Source organism: Dipodomys spectabilis, unplaced genomic scaffold (genome assembly GCF_019054845.1).
Source record: "Dipodomys spectabilis isolate Male_0828 unplaced genomic scaffold, ASM1905484v1 ptg000067l, whole genome shotgun sequence".
Taxonomy (NCBI): Eukaryota; Metazoa; Chordata; class Mammalia; order Rodentia; family Heteromyidae; genus Dipodomys; species Dipodomys spectabilis.
In genome coordinates this window covers 571,719-592,561 of record NW_024870744.1, presented here as the reverse complement: position 1 = coordinate 592,561, position 20,843 = coordinate 571,719, and the positions used below count along the sequence as shown (strand labels likewise).

Sequence of the window (20,843 nt, the reverse complement as noted above, 5' to 3'; positions counted from 1 at the left end):
ATATAACAGGGGGAGTAGCTAGGTGCTAGTGACTCCTGCCTGCAATCCTATCTACTCAGGAGGCTGAGATCTCAGTTTTGAAGCCAGCCTGGGCAGGAAAGTCTGTGAGATTCTTTTTTGTTGTTGTTGGTCATGGGACTTGAACTCTGGGCTTGGGTGCTATGCCTGTGCTCTTCAGCTCAAGGCGAGCGCTCTACCGCTTGAGCCACAGCACAACTTCCAGTCTGTGAGATTCTTATCTTCAACAAACTACTAAAAAAGCCAGAAGTGAAGCTGTGGCTCAAGTGGTTAGCAAGTCTGAGACTTAGGAAAATAATTAAAGTTTAGACATTCTGTAAACCCCAAGCCATTAAAAATTTTCCAAATAGCTTTGCATTTAAGAAAAATTCCATGCTCAAAATTAAGAGCTAAACCATCTACAATGTCTCTGCAGTCACCAAAAGCCAATTTATTAATTAGTTAATTGTATCATATATCTCTATCACATTCATTTATCGTGTTAATAGTAACACTAAATAAAACGATTATTCAAAGACTTAATCTTGAGAAGGCAGAAAGGTAAAACTTCCTACACATCCTCAGTGCTGATTCCTGCATCAGGGAGAGAGACTCTGCTCTTGTTTGGAGAGGAAACAGCTGACATGAAAACATCATTATCGAAATTAGCAAACTGAAAATTTATGAGGCACAAATCTTAGAAAAATTTGCCGTTGTGTTTTCCCATGTTTACTTGTAATGCATACTTTATGTACTGTGCCTAATTAAATGTAACAGATTATAAAATGCTGAAATGCTAAGTCGTGTAAAATGGAACATGACAGATATCTACGTGGTAAACAATTATATCTCTATCTATCAAATAGATTCTCCCTAATCAATGTGTTTCCATCCTCATCATGTGGATCAGTGTGTGTGTGTGTGTGTGTGTGTGTGTGTGTGTGTGTGTGTGTGTGTGTGTGTGTGTGTGTGTGTGTGTGTGTGTGTGTGTGTATGCTGGTCCTGAGTTCAAGCCCTAGGCACTCTTTGCTCAAGGTTAGTGCTCTACCATTTGAGCCATAGCTCCATTTCCACCTTTTTGGTAACTACCTGGAGGTGAGTCTCATATATTTTCCTGCAATTCTCATATCTCAGCTTCCTGAGTAGGTAGGGTTACAGGTGTGAGACACCAGCATCCAGACTCATGTTGACAAATTTTAAATGCTGCATGGAAGCCAGAATTGTTCAGAGTTACCCTAAATGCTATCCTTAGTCTACTCATCCCCCTAAGACTCAATAGAACTACTGGTAAGGGCAACAGGATGGACAACCACAAGGTGTGTGGAACATTCTCCAAGACCCAAGGATAGATAAATGGGCATGTGTGTGAATTCCAGCTCTTCAAGTTCCCACCCACCCAACTCTCTAGACAAGTCCTGCTACCCAGACTTCTTCTTTCCTAGACTATGATGCCTACTCCCATGGCACTGTTTTGAACATGAAATTTTTTTCAGTGCCAAATCCTTCACCTCCTTTATGTTTAAAATATGGGCAAGCCCAAGAAGCCAAACTATTTTTTAAAAAAGAAAGTAAGTTCCAAATTTACAATGACTTGCTTATAAACCAACTTTTGGGGGGCACAGTCTACATCTAATGGGAGAACTGAAGAAATCAAAATTCCATTTGGTAGTATTTGAAATAATTTAAAACCGATTCACTTGTCAAGTACAGTATTTTTTTTATTTGAGGCTGTGAAAAATTTTATTGCCATAATGTGCTGACATCCTTACAGTTTGGCTTTGCCCTTTCTACTCCATGCGTGATGGACTGATAACTGCTCATGACATTCACGAAGAGGCTCATCTGCCAGAGTATATAAAACGTCAGCTTTGCAGCCACAGCACACACACAACAGACGACACTGCTCATCTCCCTAGAACACATACTGAGGGCTGCTTCTAAATGACCACAGATGGCCTTTCCAGTTAAAGATTTCCTTTTCCTTTAAGATTATTTCTCTCGCTTGTAAAAGCAAAACTAGGTTAGGTATACAACTCAAGAGTTTTCCTTCCCAGCTCTAGGAAAGCTTCTCTAGCAGGAAAGATTCCCACCCCTCTCCACCCCCCACACAACATGGATATCACCACTGTGCAGCTAATTCTCCCCCTGGAGACAAGGGTACCAGCACCCTGAATTTAAACTCAATGACACTCTAAGTAAGAATGGGCCACATTTTTGTTCTGAAAAGTTTTGTGTAAATCTAATGCTTGTAAATAAAAACAGCCAAAATGTATTCAGGGGCCTATATATAAAAAGAAGTCCTACAGTTGAATTTTTCATTGAAGAAAAATCCTCAGTTATTCAAACACTACTTTACCAGACACACATAGCAAACTTTCCTTTTCTTTTTAAAAAAATCCACTAAGTCTCTGACTTTTATTATGTCTTAGAGTGCTGGAGATCAAATCCAGGGTCTCATACATGCACACTTAGCCTCTTATTTATTTTATTTAAAATGGAAATACTTGCCCTCAAAAGGGAAATGCAAATATATGTAAGTCCTTCTCACAGAAATGAATCAACTCATTTTAGAGTAAGAAATATACGAAGGGTAGATCTCTGAGAACAGATGTGTTGCCCTCCTCCCTGGCTCTTATTTCATGGACCCTGTGAAACCTTAGGGGCTAGCACTGTGCTTTGCTGGAGTCAGAATCTCTACCCACCTCTCTCCAGTTCCCTTAACCTTTAACACTGTTACAAGAAGATTCTCTATACCTAAGCAAGGAAATGCTGGTTAAATGGATAATAAACTAACGTTTATTGAACTCTTGTGATTTGCTACACTGAGTCAGGCATTCTACAAATATATTCTCAACAACCACTAACCTCCCTAAACAAACTGTCAGTATTATTTTATAAATTAAAAAAAATGGAAATTCAAATTCAATAATTTGCCAAGATCACACTACTGCTCTCTGGTGGTGGAGCAGGATCTGAGTGATTTTTCTGCACCTTCCTATGCAGAATGCATGCTCCTCCGGAGTGACACAAGAAAGAAAAAAAAATTTCCACTGCCTATCTGCATCACAAATAACAAAACTGAATTTTGGTGCACCTGCAAGGTAATGGTTTAACTCCATAACTTTGTATACCTCAGAAGGAAGAACATGAAAAACTATTACTCTAGAATCTCTCTCCTTTGTCCTCTACTCAGTCACCTGCCAAGGCCCCAGTAGGAAACCAATTAGTCTTGTCACCTTCTTTTATTTCTGGGGACTCTGAGCTAAATCACCAATCTGGTTGGGTTTGCCAAGGATTCTACTTTCTGACTCACCTCTGGCCAGATCATTCATTTGACACACATTTAATGAGCAGGTGCTATGCTTCCCCAAAGGAGTCTCTCTTTCTATTACCTTCAACCTCTCAAATCTAGTCTCACTCTCATTCTGCCACTTTTATGTGATAGCAACACATGAGATGTTTACCAAGGGCTTCTTAAGTTACAAGCTCTATTCTAAGCACTCTTCATACAGCTTATTAAGTACTCCTAATAATCTCTGTGGCAAGTTTTCTTATTTTCCCTATTTTGTAGATGGGAAAACTGAGGAATCAAGAATTGAGATGATTGCTCAAAGACATGTACCCAGTAAATGACGGAATAAGTACTTGAGCCATGGTGCTGATTCCAGAACACATGCTGATCTATTTCACTGTCTCCTTTGGATTTATTCCAGGATAAGCTAAATATTGTTTAAAGAGTAGTCCATATAATATGGTATGGCTCACTATAAACACTTGAAAAAATCAAGTATACAAAGAAATATTTTAGAAAAACTAAGTACAAGACCTTGTTGGTTGCCTTTAAGGACAGAATTAACGTTCTAAGATGTAATGAAGACAAGAAAATGAGCTTTTGGTTTTGTTGCATTCTACTGGTTGTTTTTTCAATTTTGTTAGTGTTCTACACTTCTTTTCACTATGTCCTTTCTTGCATTTAAAAAATTTAATTTATGGTCCCTTAATATCTAGAAATGGAACCTTATCACTGTGATTTCCAGCCTTCTGTGTATGTAAATACGTATTATATATATATATATATATATATATATATATATATATATATATACACACACACACATACATATGCCCATATCATACACATTTTACACACTATGTATTTCATCTAAAATTCTGTATTTCTGTATATTAATTATATATTAATATGTTTCATACCAGATGCTGGTGGCTTACATCTGTAATACAAGCTACTCAGGAGGCTGAGATCTGAGGATCTTGGTTTGAAGCCAGACTGAGCAGGGAAATCTGTGAGACTTATTTTCAAAGAATCACCAGAAAACTGGAAGTGGCGCTATGGCTCAGAGTGGTAAAGTTCTAGTCTTGGGCAAAAAAGCAAAGGGACAGCTCTCAGGTCCTGAGTTCAAACCCATCATCATCATCAACAACAACAAAAAAGCTTTATTACGACATTTCCATAGATACATACAATATACTTTGATAATATTCATCCTGCTATTTTTCTTTCACCTCTTTCTCCCTTTGCCTCTTCCCTTCCTTCTTTCTTTTTTGGTACTTTTGTTTAATTGTAAAAATACTATACAGAGGGGTTACAGTTACATGAGTAAGGTAATGAGTACAATTCCTATTGAGCATTGTTGCCTCCTCCTTTGTTTTCCCCCTACCATCCCTTCCTTCCCACCTCCACAATTATTCCCCCCCTTCCTCCTTCCTAATTGTCTCTCCTCAATTTCATGACCTCATTTGCCACCCCCCAAACTTTCACAAATGAGAGAAAATATGAGATATTTGTTTTCACACAACTGGCTATTTGATAACACAATGCTCTTCAGTTCCATACATTTTCAAGCAAGTAACATAATCTCATTCTTCTTAATGGCTATAAAAAGCTATACACATTTTTCTAAGCATGATGTTAGCTGTATTCCATGAGTTTTTGATATAATTTAATTATACTTCCATTAAAATATTCTCCAGTATTCATTGTAGTTTCCTCATTAACTCAGGTTTATTAAATATACTGAGTTCTAGTTTCATTCTACTTTAGTATGAAAACATATTCTACATTTCAAATTACTTAAAATTTAAGAGGTGCTATATTGAACCAGAATATACTTATCTTTCAAAATGTCCTACAACTACTTAAAAAGAAAGTGTAATCTGCATTTGTTGGATGCAGTGTTTTATATCCATTAGGTCAAGTTTCCTAATTGTGGTGTTCAAATCTTCTTTATCTGTGCTACTTAAAATGTGGTTTCAGAATCTTCAGCATCAATATTCATGTGGAAACTATAAACTGTCAGGCCCATTGCAGACCCTTTGAATCACAGCCTCTAAGAATGGAGCCCAGAAAGCTGTATTCTAATACATCTCCAGTCATTCTATGCTAAAGTTTGAGAAGCACTAGCTTATGTCCCTTCTAAATTATGTGTATGTCTACTTGTTCAGTAGTAGGGAAGTATGAAATTTTCCTGTAGTGATTTTTGGATGTCAGTTTTTCTTTGGAACTGGTTTTTGTTTTGTTTTTTGAGGTCGTTATTAGCTTGTGTTATTACAAAGGTGGGATTGCTTTATCATCATTAGGTTGCATCACTCTTATTAACTTATTAAATATATACATATAACTTTCTGTTTTTGATAATGTACTTATTTTTACAATGTTTTATAATGTTACTCTTTGGTCATTGTTTATATGCTATATTTTCCAAATTCATATTCTTTGTGTTTTACATGTCTTAGTTTGCATTTTTATATCCTATTTACTATTTTCTATAACTTAAGAGTGTTTCGTTATTAGTTTGGAGGTTATATAGTCTTCTAGTATTCTAGTCTTCTAGTATTCTTTAAGTGACTAGTGACATCTCTAAAGATTACACATGCCTGCCTACTAAAGTTTAATATTAATTAGCATTATTCCCTTCTTTCCTTCCCCTCATAACTTATAAGGCATTACCACTATATATTTTATTTATTTTATTTTTATTTTTATCAGTCGTGCAGCTTGAACTCTGGGCCTGGGCACTGCCCCTGAGCTCTTCAGCTCAAGACTAGCACTCTACCACTTGAGCCACTTGGAGATAAGAGTCTCAGAGACTTTCCTGCCCGAGATGGATTTGAACTTTGATCCTCAGATCTTAGTCTCTTGAGTAGCTAGGATTACAGGCGTGAGCCACCAGCACCCAGCTATCACTGTATATTTTAAATCTATACATGTTGTAAACAAAATAAGACATCATTAATATTATTTACCTCTACTCTTGCATTTTAAAATATTCTATTGATTCTCTAATTTCATTATAATTATTTTCTTTTCTTATGAACTTACCTTCCAGTTCATTAATTTTCTCTTCATCTATATTTAATCAGCTTTTAAGATCATTCACTGGGTTTTAATGTTTTGTTTTTTATGCTGGTACTGGGGCTTGAACACAGGCATTTAGCTTTTTTGCTCAAGGCTGGTACTCTACCACTTGAGCCACAGCTCTACTTCTGACTTTTTAGTAGTTAATTGGAGATAGAGTCTCATGGACTTTCCTGCACAAGCTGGCTTTGAATAATCATCCTCAGATCTTAAGTCTCCTGAGTAGTTAGGATTATGGGTGTGAGCTTCTGAAACCCAGCTCTAGGATTTTTTTTTTTTTTTTTTGTCGGTCCTGGGGCTGGAACTCTGGGCCTGGGCACTGTCCCTCAGTTCTTCAGCTCAAGGTTAGTGTTCTACCACTTGAGTTACAGAGCCACTTACAGCTTTTTCTAATTATGGGTACTAAGGAATCAAACCTAGGGCCTCATGCATGCAAGGCAAGCACGCTATCACTGAGCCGCCTTGCCAGCCCCCAGCTCTGGGTTTTTTATTTTGATTATTGTATTGAATCCAAACTTCTCATTTGATTTTTTTTTTCAAAATGAATTCTAACTTTTTGATAAAACCCTCCTTGTTGACCTTTCCCCACACTGGATATGTTAACTATAGTTACTTAGAGCCTATATCAGATTTTTTATTATTTTTTTTTAACCTGCTTCTGGGGCTTGAGCTCAGGGCCTGGGTGCTGTCCCAATGCCTTTTTGCTCATGGCTAGTACTCTACCACTTGAGATACAGCTCCATTTCTAACTTTTGTGGTGTTTAATCAGAGATAAGAGTCTCATAGACTTTTCTACCTCAGCTGGCTTCAAACTGTGATCTTTAGATCTCAACCTCCTGTGTAGCTAGGATTGTAGGTATGAGCAACTGGTGCCTAGCAGATTCTTACACTTCTGAAAAAAAATTTGAGGGTTTATTTCTAATGACTGTTGTTTCTGTATGTGCTATCAGGTCTTCTTGAGTGTCTCTTTTTTTTTTCCTGATTAGGTGCCCAATACTACATTTGCTTTGTTCATAAAAATAACTAGAAATCTAGGATGATGCTATCTTTTTCCATAAGAGCAATCATACACTATTTTTTTGTCTAGGAACCCACAAATAACAGCAATTCAATTTAGAAAACTAAGGTATTCTGGGGCTAGAGTTGTAGTGGTAACGTTTACAAGGCCTTAAGTTCAGAGGAGAAAAAAGAAGATGAAGAAATGGAACAGCTAGAGGGAAAGGAAGAGAAAGAAGGGTAAGGGAGATGAGATGATGGAGGAGGGAGGGAGGGAGGGAAAGGAAGAGTAGAGGGATGGAGAAGAGGAGGGAAAGGGAGAATAATTGAGCTATTTTAAAGCAAATCTAGTTTCTGTTATGGTCTACTACCAATAAACTCTTGACACACTAAAAAAAAAAAATGCCATAAAAGCCAGGCGCTGGTGGCTCATGCCTGTAATCCTAGCTACTCAGGAAGCTGAGATCTGAGGATTGTGGTTCAAAGCCAGCCTGTGCAGGAAAGTCTGTGAGACTATTACCTCCAATTAACCACCAGAAAACTGGAAGTGGTGCTGTGGCCCAAGTAGTAGAGCACTTGCCCTGAGCTGAAGAGCTCAGGACAGTGCCTAGGCCCAGAGTTCAAGCCCCATGACAAAAGAAAGGAAGAAAGGAAGGAAGGAAGGAAGGAAGGAAGGAAGGAAGGAAGGAAGGAAGGAAGGAAGGAAGGAAATCAGTACAGAGGCTCTTCACAAAACTAAAAGCCAGACCTACCTTAAGATTCTACCATGCAAGGGAGGGGGTAACAATGTTCAACAAGAAATGTACTCATTACCTTACTCATGTAATTGTAACCTCTCTGTATAGCATCTTTACAATAAAATAAAATTCTAAAAAAAGATTCCATCATGCTACTCTAGGGCATACATTTGAAGGAGTATAAGTCAATATATGAGAGACATCTGATATCTATGTTTATCACACCATTATTTTCATTAGCTAAACTGATAAATGAAGGAAATGTAATAATACATATACATATATCAAGTAACTTATTCAGCCATAAAGAAAAATGGAATCGGCTTTTCTGTATGCCAACAATGAGAAAAGTGTGGCTGAAAGCAACTCCATTTGTAATAGCCCCACAAAAAATAAAATACCTAGGAATTAACTTAACTAAAGAAGTGAAGGACCTCTATGATGAAAACTTTAAAATCTTGAAAAAGGAAATCAACACAGAACTTAAAAAATGGCAAAACCTCCCATGCTCCTGGATTGGAAAGATTAACATCGTGAAAATGGCAATACTTCCCAAGGCTATCTACAAATTCAACGCAATACCTATCAAAATTCCACCCTCATTCTTCAAGGAAATAGAAGAGGCAATCCAAAAATTCATATGGAACAATAAAAGACCCCGAATAGCAAAAACGCTCCTCAACGGAAAGAACACGGCTGGAGGAATATCAATACCAAATTTCAAACTCTACTATAAAGCCATAGTAATCAAAACAGCTTGGTATTGGCATAAGAACAGACCTCAGGACCAATGGAATAGAATTGAAAACCCAGAAATGAACCTACAGACCTATAGCCATCTAATCTTCGATAAGGGAGCTAAAACAATAGAATGGAAGACAGACAGCCTCTTCAGTAAATGGTGCTGGCAAAACTGGTTAACTACATGTAGAAAACTAAAGCTAGATCCTTATATATCACCCTGCACCAGAATCAACTCCAAATGGATCAAAGACCTTGAACTCAAAGCAGACACTCTGAAAACATTACAGGATGGAATAGGAGAAACCCTGGGTCTCCTTGGCTCAGGCCGAAATTTTCTGAATAGAGACCCGGAAACACAACAAATCAAAGAAAGGCTGGACAAATGGGATTGTATAAGGTTGCAGAGCTTCTGCAGGGCAAATGACATAGCTAGCAAGATCAATAGAAAGCCCACGGACTGGGAGAAGATCTTTACTAGCCATACAACGGACAAGGGTCTCATATCTAAAATATACTTGGAACTCAAAAAATTAAACCACCCAACAACAAATCCTCAAAGAAACAACTGCCCAATAAGTAAGTGGGCGAAAGACTTAAAGAGAAGCTTCTCTGAAGAAGAAAGAAGGATAGCCAATAGACATGAAGAAATGTTCAACATCCCTAGCCATAAAAGAAATGCAAATCAAAACAACATTGAGATATCACCTCACTCCAGTTAGAACAGCAAAAATCAAGAACTCTAACAACAACAGATGCTGGAGGGGATGTGGACAGAAAGGAACCTTACTTCATTGTTGGTGGGAATGTAAACTTGTTCAACCACTTTGGAAAGCAGTATGGAGGTTCCTCAAAAGACTCCACATAGAGCTCCCCAATGACCCAGCAATCCCACTTTTGGGCATTTACCCAAATGATCACAAACAAGGCCACACTAAAGCTACCAGCACAACTATGTTTATTGCAGCATTATTTACCATAACTAAGACATGGAACCAACCCAGATGCCCCTCAGTAGATGAATGGATCAAGAAGATGTGGTATATATACACAATGGAATTCTATGCCTCCATCAGAAAGAATGACATTTCCCCATTTGTTAGGAAATGGAAAGGCTTGGAAAAAATTATATTAAGTGAAGTAAGCCAGGCCCAAAGAAACATAGGTCCCATGGTTTCCCTTATTTGCAATATCTAGTATAGGTATGAGTCAAGCGGAAAAAGTCAGATAATGTGATGTTAGGAAAACGAAACCTCAAATATGTATTTTAATGTTTTTGTTTCTTTCATGCATGTATTTCTAACGCATTTATAAGATTATTTCTTTGTTGCTTTGTATGTCCCTCCCCCACAGTGTAACCCCCGCTTTCACTATATTTGATGTCAGTATAACATGTGGAGGAGATGGGGACAAACAAGTCGTTTAAGGATTCAGGTGGACCTGTTGCAACAATGAGAAGTACAAAATGTCATGTCAAAACCAGCTTTACAATGTCGGTGGGGGGGGGGGTGGGGGGGTATGATTGGGTGGGAGGGAGGGGGGAGGCTGGGAAGGGAGGTGAAGGGTAAACAAAGGAGGAGGCTGCAATGCTTGGTAAGAAATGTATGCATTATCCTGCCCATGTAATTGTAACCCCTCTGTACAGTATGTTCTCAAATAAAATAAAATAAAATTTAAAAAAAAAAAAAAAAAAAAGAAAAATGGAATCATCTCATTTATAGGAAAATGGATAGAAAATGGTGGTCATTATGTTGAGTGAAATAAACCAAGCTGATAAAATCAAATGTTGAATGTTTTTATTCATATGTTGAGTATAGACCTAAAATGATGATGATGATGATGATGATAATGATGATGATGATGATGATAATGATGATGATGACAATGGGATATGAGTAATAAGGACTAGGGAAGAGGAAAGAAAGGGAAAAAGAAATAGGCACAGGTGATCATGAGGAGGATCAAAGTACACACACACACACACACACACACACACGTGCGCGCGTGCACACGTGTGTGTGTGTGTGTGTATGAGAACATAATGAAACCCATCAAACACTGAGAAAGGGTTGTGTGTGTATATGTGTGTGTGTATGAGAACATAATGAAACCCATCAAACACTGAGAAAGGGGAAGGGGTTAAACAAAGCATAATAGAGGTGATGAGCTTGTTCAAAGTACACTGTATGTATTTATGAAATTAGCACAATGAAATCCCCTTGAATTATTAATAAAAATTACTAATAAAAAATTACTGAAAACAAAAAGAACATACTGTTGAGAAACAGCCATGGTAGTTCATGCATGCAATCTTAGCTACTCAGGAGGCAGAGGTCAGGAGGATAATGATTCAAGGCTATCCTAGTCAAAAAGTTCATGAGCCACTATCTCAGACAATAGAATCCAGGCATAATGGTGCAGGCCTGTCATCCTAGCTACTTGGGAAGCATAAATAAAAGGATTAAAGTCTAGACTAGCCCAAGCCCTACTAGAAAAAAACAAACAAACTAAAGGTGAAAGGGCTAGGGAGTGTGGCTCAAGTGGTACAGCCACTGCTTAGCAAGCCCAAGACCCTGAGTTTAAATCTCAGTATCAGTTACACTCCTAAAAAAACAAAAAAAACAAAAAAAAACAACATAATACCAAATAAACAGCAGTTCAGCATTCAACAGTTCATTTGTTAGAATTACAATTGGGGTCAGTGCTATTAAGGAAAAGAAACTATGAGACTACATAATGGATATGAACTAGGCTTCATGGAATACTTTGGAATACTTCATGGAATACTTGAAGAAGTGACATTAGAAGTGAACTTTGAAGAAATAGAAATTAGTAAGATGTTTAGATGTCGGAGGGGAAAGATAGAGAACCCCAATCAAGAAAATAGGATAATTACTTATTACCAGTGTTTCTCAGTGATAAACACTCTCCTAGATACTATATATGTCCTACCTCATGGCAACGTCCATGATCCTATGAAGAACATGCTATTTTCTTAATATTTATTTTTTAAAAATTGTATTGGTAAGGTGATATACAGAAGGTTTACAGCTACATAAGTCAGGTAATGAGTACATTTCTTTTTGAACAGTGTCACTCCCTCCTGAAGAACATGCCTATTTTTTATCCATATAAAAAAAAAAGGAGGGGGGTATGGGAAGGGACGGGAAGGGGAAACAAAGGAGGAAGCAACAATGCTTGATAAGAAATGTACTCATTATCTTGCCCATGTAATTATATCCCCTCTGTACGGTATTTTCACAATAAAAAAAAAAAAGAGGCAGAGTGAGGTGAAATTACTCACCCAAGACCACAGAGATAATAAAATGAGTAATGACATTTGTGTCTGTTATGGTCTGAGACTTCAGAATCTGCTATTTTAACTCTTAGGTCATACCTTAACTCTTAGAATATAGAGCAGGCTCAGGCCTGCTTGCATCCTTTGATCCCTTCCTCCCCAGCTTCTTCCTGTGGAAGTTTTATTCATCCTTTTTCAGGCTCGATATATGCCATTACCCTAGAGAACCTTCATGATCCTATGGACAGGAAGTGAGCCCCTCTTTGAACTATATGCTGTATATGGCACCCCTGTGCATCTGGACATTCTCTTAACTACCTATGTTTTCTGTAATAACATGGCTATATCTCCCCCAAGAAATCTGACATTTCTCAAGTTGAACACAATCTTGTTCACTTTTCCTTTACAGTGCTCCTTATGTAGTAAGCACTCAGTACCTGTTAAAATGTTGAAATAGTCTCAAATCCTGATGAACATCTTTGGCTGGAATAAACTAATTTACTATTTTGCTATTGTTTCTATTCTCAAAACCCATATTCACAGGCACCAGTGGCCCACGCCTATAATCCTAGCTACTCAGGAGGCTGAGATCTGGGGATTGAAGTTCAAAGCCAGCAGGGCAGGAAAGTCTGGGAAACTCTTATCTCCAATAAACCACCAGAAAACCTGGAAGTGGCACTGTGGCTCAAGTGGTAGAGTACTAGCTTTGAGCTGAAGAGCTGGACAGTGCCCAGGCCCAGAGTTTAAGCCCCATGAGTGACAAAAAAAAACCAAAACCAAAACCAAACATAAAAACAAACCATTATTCATTTTAGAAAAATAATTTACTCTCCACAGAGCAAACAGAAGAGTCAGGACAGAATAATGGTCCATAGAACAGGATAAAAGAGGATACTTTTAGGAGAGGAACAGAAAGGCACAATGCCTATGTGCATGGGATCATACAAAATAATATAGAAATGAACTCCAGGAAATGCAAACAAGTTTTTCTTTTTTTGCTGTCTTTGTTTTCTTTTCTTTTTGTCCTCTTTGTTCACTTTTATGTCTTTGGGAGTATACGGGGAGGAATAGAAATAGAGGGACAAAGGGTAAACAAATGCAGCAAAGTACTCACTGGACACTGTTGAAAATGAACTATACAACTTATGGGTAGGGATAGGAGGGGAAAACTGGGAGAAAGCCAGGGAAGAGGTAACATTGTCCAAAAAAAATGTACTCTTGACCTGATTTATGTAACTATAAGCCCTCTGTACATCATCTTTATAGTAACAATTAATTTAAAAAAAAAAGTTTAAGAACATCTCTGAAGAAGACTCCAATGGGAACAGTTCAGAATCAACTCAGTGGGAAACGAAGAGGCTTGAGGGAAGAACCTGATCTGGAGTATTTGCCTTTGGGCTACACTCTCTTCTGCTCACTGCTCTCTCTGCTTTCTACCCTGCAGTGGGCCCAGGAGGCTGAGTGCCTCAGGCTTGCTTGATGGAAGCAAGAGAAAGGAAGCAAAGTGAGGGCTGAGTATTTTCTCCCCTGACTCCCTTTCTATAATGGTCTTTCCTTAGCCTCATTATTGGATTTTCCACATATGATCTCAGTCTTGGAGATAATCCTTCCTATATCTCTTGGGGCCAAGGGGTAGTAATAGAACCCATGCCAACATTATCCTTATGGTATCACTATACTTGACCTACAGTTTTGAAAATACTCACTTTATTAAACTCTTCTCAAGTTATTCTAATTTGAGTGTGCCATCTGTTTTCTGCTGGGACTCTGACTTATAGATTAGCCTACTGGCCTGACAAGCCTCTCAGAGGCAAGGCAATGGAAAGGTGACATGCAGTGATGAGAGTCAGACTTGTGGAGAGACTGATGGGAATATTCTTGGATGGGCAGACTAGGCAAAAGGAGGCAAAAGCTGAGGCTGCACTGAAGATTCCCTCTGGGAACAGGAAAACTCAAAAAACACAATCAAATGTGGAAATCATCCCTCTATCCTTAGATCAGGTACCACATCAAAGGAATAAAAAGTCCACTCTAAATAAAGTACCTGACATTACAGGAGCAAAAGACCATGTTAATCACAGTCAGACTGCACATAGAAAATGACCACCACTCTAACTTCACACCACCACTACCACCACCACTAATCAGAGGATGCTACTGCTTTCATTAGATCTTGTAGGTGGTGCCAGGATCTATACTACATATTACAGAATCTCATTTTTATAACTGCATCTTAATCCTACAGTTTAATAACATCTAACTTCCACTAAGGCACAAAATGGGAGCTTTCAAAACAGAGGGTCTTAAGCCATCTTCTAAGATGGTATGAAAGAACCAGTTTAACAAAATAGCTGCCATTTTCTTTCAATTTGTTTACTAACTGCACTTACAGCAGAAATTCACTTTTGCCTCTCACTGCTGCCAAAGTAACTGAAAAGGCCTTTATGGACAGCTGAAACATACTGTAATTTGATTGCCATCTTTTTTTCCCTTACTCTAATTATTATTTTAACAGTTTTCTTATTTTAATAGATTTTTTTAATAAGGAAATCTTACTTACAAATTTTAATTAGCTTACTGAATATTCACTGCTTTGAAATAAGTCGTTTAATGAGTAAGGAGACCTCAGACTACAAACTAGCCTAGAGTCTCAACAGTAGCTTAAGGGGAAAATGATGTAAGCCCAAGCCTGTGTTGCATAAACTAGGACCTTTGGAATGGATAAGCCATACTGAAATTTTACAGGAACAAAATTAAGTTTATTTTCTTTCTTTTTATCAATGATTTCTGGGTAAGAGCTCCAGAATTACTATTCTTAGGCTTGAAATGACAGCTTGTTGAGTTACTTCTCTAAACTTTAGTTTTCTCATCTGTAAGAATTAGATGCATACTGGACTATTTTTTTAAAAAATAAAAGCTGATTTTGTACAGTCCTTTAAAGGCTCTAAAACTGTAGCTGAATGAAAGTGTAATTTTTTTTTTCTTTAGTCTTACTGAGGTTTGAGTTCAGGGCTTGCTCCATTGCCTACTTGGCTGGTGCTTTACCACTTAAGCTACACCTTCAGCCCAGCTTTTTGTTGATTATTTTTGGAGATCAAGTCTGACTGAATTTTCTGCCCATGCTGGTGTTTAGTCTCCATCTAGATGTCAGCCTCCTGAGTAGAAAGAGTCACGTGCCCAGCTGAAGGCATAAAATGTTATCCATTTTAACCTCTATCATTTCAGGTTAAGGAAAAAAAAAAACAACCCTCCACCCTATCTTTATCTTACACTTCAATTACCATAGCAATAAAGAATTAACATTTTTCATTCTAAAAACATCTAGCAGAGAAGGTAGGGTTAGTCATTCAAATTCAAAATTGGAATCAGGAGAACAATGGAGTTTTCTTCTTGGCTTAGTAACTTGAATAATCAATGCAAGTTAGATCTGTTCTAAAAAGTAAAAACATGTTCATACTTGCTCCAATAATTAAGAATATAAGACAATTTAAGTAGGTTTTTACTGAACATAACACTTAAAATAATTTCTTCTTTTTAAAGTTTTCCGGTTGTTATGTAAAAGGGGAATCTCAACCAAACTGAGCCTTAAGAAAGCAGATACAATTCTATATTAAGGATATGTATTTATAATTATATTGTTACAAATTAATGTAAGACTAATAAATTATAAAATATTCACTTATCCATGCCTATTTATAACTATACTTAATGAAAACCTGAAGTATTACAGTACGTGGTTTTTTTTGTTTTTGGTCAGTCGTGGGGCCTGAACTCTGGGCCTGGGCACTGTCCCTCAGCTCTTCACCTCAAGGCTAGTGTTCTACCACTAGAGCCACAGAGCCAGTTCCAGCTTTTTCTGCTTAGGTGGTGCTGAGAATCGAACCCAGGGCCTCATGCATTCAAGGCAAGCATTCTACCACTGAGCCACCTTCCCAGCCACAGTATGTGTTAACTCAGGCCAAAAGTATTATATTCATCCCTGACTTTTTCTTTTCTTTTTGGTCAGTCATGGGGCTTGAACTCAGGGCCTGAACACTATCCCTGAGCTCTTTTTGCCCAAGGCTAGTGCTCTACCACTTTGAGCCACAGCACCACTTCTAGGTTTCTGGTGGTTAAGCCCCACGACCAACAACAAAAAAAAAGAAATGCTGTTAACCTACAAACAAAAATATGTGTATTTGGATAAAATTGTATTTTAGAAGTCAGTATGATATATATTCATCCATCAGTATTTCAGCAATCCTCCTGTATATTTAAACAATCTGCAGATTACTTATGATATCTAATACAATGTAAATGTTATGTAAATAATTGTTACATTATATTGGTCAACAAGTAATGACAAAAAGTCTGTACATGTTGCAATTTTTCACCAATGGACAGACCTTACTATACTTATATTTTAAGGAGGTACAGTTATTTGTATATTTTAAAAAGTATATCTAATCCTCAACACAAATACCAGTTAATTCAAATAAAACTAAACATATCGTTGTTGGAAGAAGATGTAAACAGACTTCAGGGCCATAAATGATTACAAATGGAGTTCAAAAATAAACAACTCAGCCAGGTGCCTGTGGCATATGCCTGTAATCCTAGTTACTCAGGAGGCTGAGATCTGAGAATTGTGGACAGAAAAGTCTGTGATACTCTTATCTCTAATTCACCACCTGAAAATTGAAGTGGCACTGGGCACAAAGTGGCAGAGCACTAGACTTGAGCAAAAAAGCTCAAGTACAGCACCCAGCCCTGAGTTAAAGCCCCAACAATAACAAAAAAAATTTTAAAAATAAAATATAAACAACTCTGGCTGGTATGAATTAATTTTTTTGTTTGATTAGTAATAAGGAAGGAAGCAAAGAAATCCTTGGGACTCAAACACCCAAATATACTTACCAAGAATGGGCTCAGTAAATTCTTCCAAGCTTTCAGCCAAGAGTTATATTAAATTTCCTTTCGGCAACAAATAAATTAGTTTCTTACAAGTAGAAGCGTAGGTCAGTCATCTAAGTCAGGGAAGACAGGACTACATGGCATTACTGGAGAGTTACTTAAGTGTAAACTGTCTCTCCCCATGGCACATTTGTGCCATGACTATAGAAGATTTATACTAGGGAAAAGGAAGGGGACAGAATTTTGATTCCTAGCCAATTAATGTTTTTTTTTAAATTATCTGAATTTTTAAATTTTGCATAGCAAGGTAGAAATACCTGGACTTTCTATCTTCTTTGGTAACAGACTAAGTGGACACAACATTGGATGAAGAGACTCTGAATAAGGAGCAGGTCCTTTCTCACCTGTGACACTGTGATGCTGCATTTCTTGGCCAGCTCCTCTTTGGCTTCTTCACTGGGGTAGGGGTTGCTGAGGTGTGAATAAAAATATTCATTCAAGATTTCTGTGGCCTGTTTACTGAAGTTACGCCTTTTCCGTCTATGGAAAAAAAATCACAGTTATAATCAACCAAATTAGAATTACATAGAAAGTAGACTTCTATTTTTAAACATCCTTAGGTTATAATTTATCACTCTAATATTCTCTGTTATGCTCTAGGCATTCTACAAAGCAGTAACCAACATATTTTATGATAGTGCATCATTAAGAAAAGTACTAGAATATGAGGAATAGCCTATTTCATTCTTTAGTTTATTCAGCAAATATTCTGGATCTAATATGTTCTAGGTATTCAATGAAGATCCACAGAGACTGAAAGATACAAAACACACAGAGAGGCTATATAGACAACTGGACATCTAGGGGAAAGAGTAGTAAGATAATGAGAAAGACATTAGATATGGACCACAAAAATAGTTACAATTCATAACCATTATCAAGTATCATGAAGGAAAAGCTGTAACACTGAGAAAGGTAAACATAGGTTATAGAGTGAAGAAAGATTTCCTTGAGGAGTAAGATTTCATCTAAGACTAGAAATGTGTAGGGGTTAGACAAAGTGCTGAGATAAAGAGTAAAATGCACAGAGCGAGGAAATGGTCCTGGAACAGAGAATTGAGGAGGCTAGAGTATGGAAAAGGATGGGGAGAGTATGAGATTAGTCTGGAAGGACAGGAAGGGCTAGATGATAGATGTTTAGTGGGCCTCAAAAGAATTTTTGGGTTTTAGTTCAAATGCAATAGGAAGTCATTAAAGGTTTTAAATTGTCATGTTTTTAAAAGATCATTTTGACTGTGGAGAGGAGTTAGTAGGAGGAGGGTATAAAAGGATAAGGACAATTTATGGAAATGCACTGGTCAAAGTGAAGATAACTGTAACCTGGAACAGGTTATGAGAGCCAAAGAAATAATTAAAGTTACAACAGGAAAGTAAAGCAGTAGGGTGTGTTGAACTGGATGTGAAGTGGATGAAGAAGACAGAAGTAAAGAGAAAAAGATTTCCTTAAACCACCTCGACAACCATTTCTGAGGTTTTTCTGCTTCAGCAACTGTCTAGATGTAGTTATAACACCTCACAAAGGAAAAAGTAAAGGGGGAAATTTTTGATCTTGCTGAAATGACAGACAGATGATCCAGGATTTATTAACATTTAAAGTAGCAAATATTTCATTTATATTTAAGTATTATCATTTAACATTTTAAGGAATTTCTACCTGAAAATTAGCAACTTTCAGATTACACTTTAGAAAATTTCACAACTAGAAAATATTACATAATTTTCTTAATACTTGGTAGAAAATAATAATAACAGTGTTCTCAACTTTGAGAGCATACAGTTGTAAAGGTGAGTACAGTTTCCACAATGTCACTAACATGGCAGGTAAAATATGCAACATTCAAGGAGAGCCAATGGGGCAAGAAAAATTTACATCTCATAAAAATATCCCAAGTTTCAGTCCTGAAATAGCTAATTTCTGTGTTTCTACAGGTTAAACCAGTGTTTCCTAAGGAATGAAGATAAGATTCAAGATATACTTGGGGACTAAAATCAATAGGATTTGATGATGAATTGGGTGGAGGAGGTAGTAAGGAAAGAGGAAATATAAGTATTTTCAGAATAAGAACAATTTGTATTTTCAGGAACCATATGTAGTTTGAATAGAAAGACAAGGCTTCAAAATGGAGGTACACTGAAGAGATACACTTCAATGAGCAGACACACAGAGGAGTAACAGTGTCAGAAAGGTCTAAAATAGATACTCAACCTGCCAAACATACAAGCATTATCTGGCCCACAGATACAATTTGTTGAGACTACACACACAGTAATAACCCAGCCTACTCATAAAAATCTAGGTTTCTGGTTTTTTTTGTGAAACATTGGAGGATTAGTTATGCTGGACTCCCATTCTTAGCAACTTAAAGCTGAGGAATGGCTATTCTTAGATATGCACCTGTCTGTTCTAATTCTTACCACACCTTTAATCCAGAAAACTCACATACATAAGTGAGTGAGTTTGTATCTCCCAGTTACAAACTACAATCTAGAACCCAGGAAGAAGGCCCAGGGTAGAGGGGAGAACAGGGCACCTAAGACATTTGTTTGGAAATGAGAATATTTGAAAGACCAGGAAAACAAAGAGAAGCTGGATTCACATAGATTTTGCCTAGAGGAATCATTAGCAAACATCAAAAAACTTCAGAGGACAAAATTATGGGCAGAACAGAACACTTCATCACACATTCTGGCTGTATCCGAGCTACAACAACAGCAACTATACCAGTTTAATCTTAAATGTTTTACACTGGCACATGCTGCAGATTGTACAATCATCAACAAAGATAAGCAAGGCCTTTCAGAAAATCAGAATGAGGAGGAAAATCAGCTATCTGAACAGGCATGTTTGCCTAGAGCAAAGCAACTTGCCTTCTTGGTGCAGAGGGCTCGCCAAGAGGCACTGCATAAACAGGTGGAACCAAAGCACACTATCTGCATTCACTTCAAGGCATAGGAGAGAATATGGCCTTATGATTTATTTATTTCTCAGAAGAACATCTTGTAGAAAATTCCCATTAAGCATCTCTCCTGTTTCACCCTCCCAGGGTTGCCACACTTTAGAAGGCCTCGGGCCAGTTTGTGCAGTCCCAGGGCTGTACTAACTGCAGTCTCTGCAGGAGGAAGGACTCCACTCCAAGATTTGCTGCTCTCTCATTCAGGCTAGGCTCACTCTAGGCTGTTAACATACTTTCTCTTTATGGAAGGAAAATAAATCATTTACATGTATACATAATGAATGCAGTTACAGAAAAAATAAGCATACATGTTGAAGGAGAAAAAAATACCAGCAGAAATAAAGACAGCAAAAGGGGAGGGGTTCTTACCTTTTAGAAGTACTTTTTAATATCTTTGTTACATAATGCTTTTTAACATTATCAAATTTAACATACAACTTACAAAAAAATTCTGGGTTTTTGGTAGTCCTAGGGTTGAACTCAGGGCCTTTAGCTTGTTAGGCAAGTACTCTATCACTTTAGCTCCACACTAGTCCTATGGGGTTTTTTGTTGTTGTTGTTTTTGTCCCTAACTTGGACTATAGTTGTTAGGTGAAAATAATCATTTATATAGCTTATTGATAAATTATTTTTGTAGCTGACTATAATGAGGAGAAATGCAAATGTGTATAGGCTTTCAAGAACCTGTGGCTTTCTAAGGCAGGGGGGTGGGGGGGGGGGGGCCGGGAGGGTATGTGCAGAGAAGTCATTCATGAAAAACTTCAAGAAAATGAAAGCAGAAATGTTCCAAG

General features: G+C 37.4%; 1 protein-coding gene across 5 annotated transcripts in view; it reads right to left on the bottom strand.

Annotated features, from left to right (window-relative positions):
* Pbx3 (PBX homeobox 3) overlaps positions 1 to 20,843 on the bottom strand; it is a 224,141-nt gene that overhangs the window by 14,466 nt on the left and 188,832 nt on the right. For all 5 annotated transcript variants that reach the window (XM_042681177.1, XM_042681175.1, XM_042681178.1 and 2 more), the window contains one exon: positions 17,443 to 17,578. In XM_042681177.1, the coding sequence (XP_042537111.1) occupies positions 17,443 to 17,578 (136 nt within the window). The remainder of the gene's footprint in view (positions 1 to 17,442; positions 17,579 to 20,843) is intronic.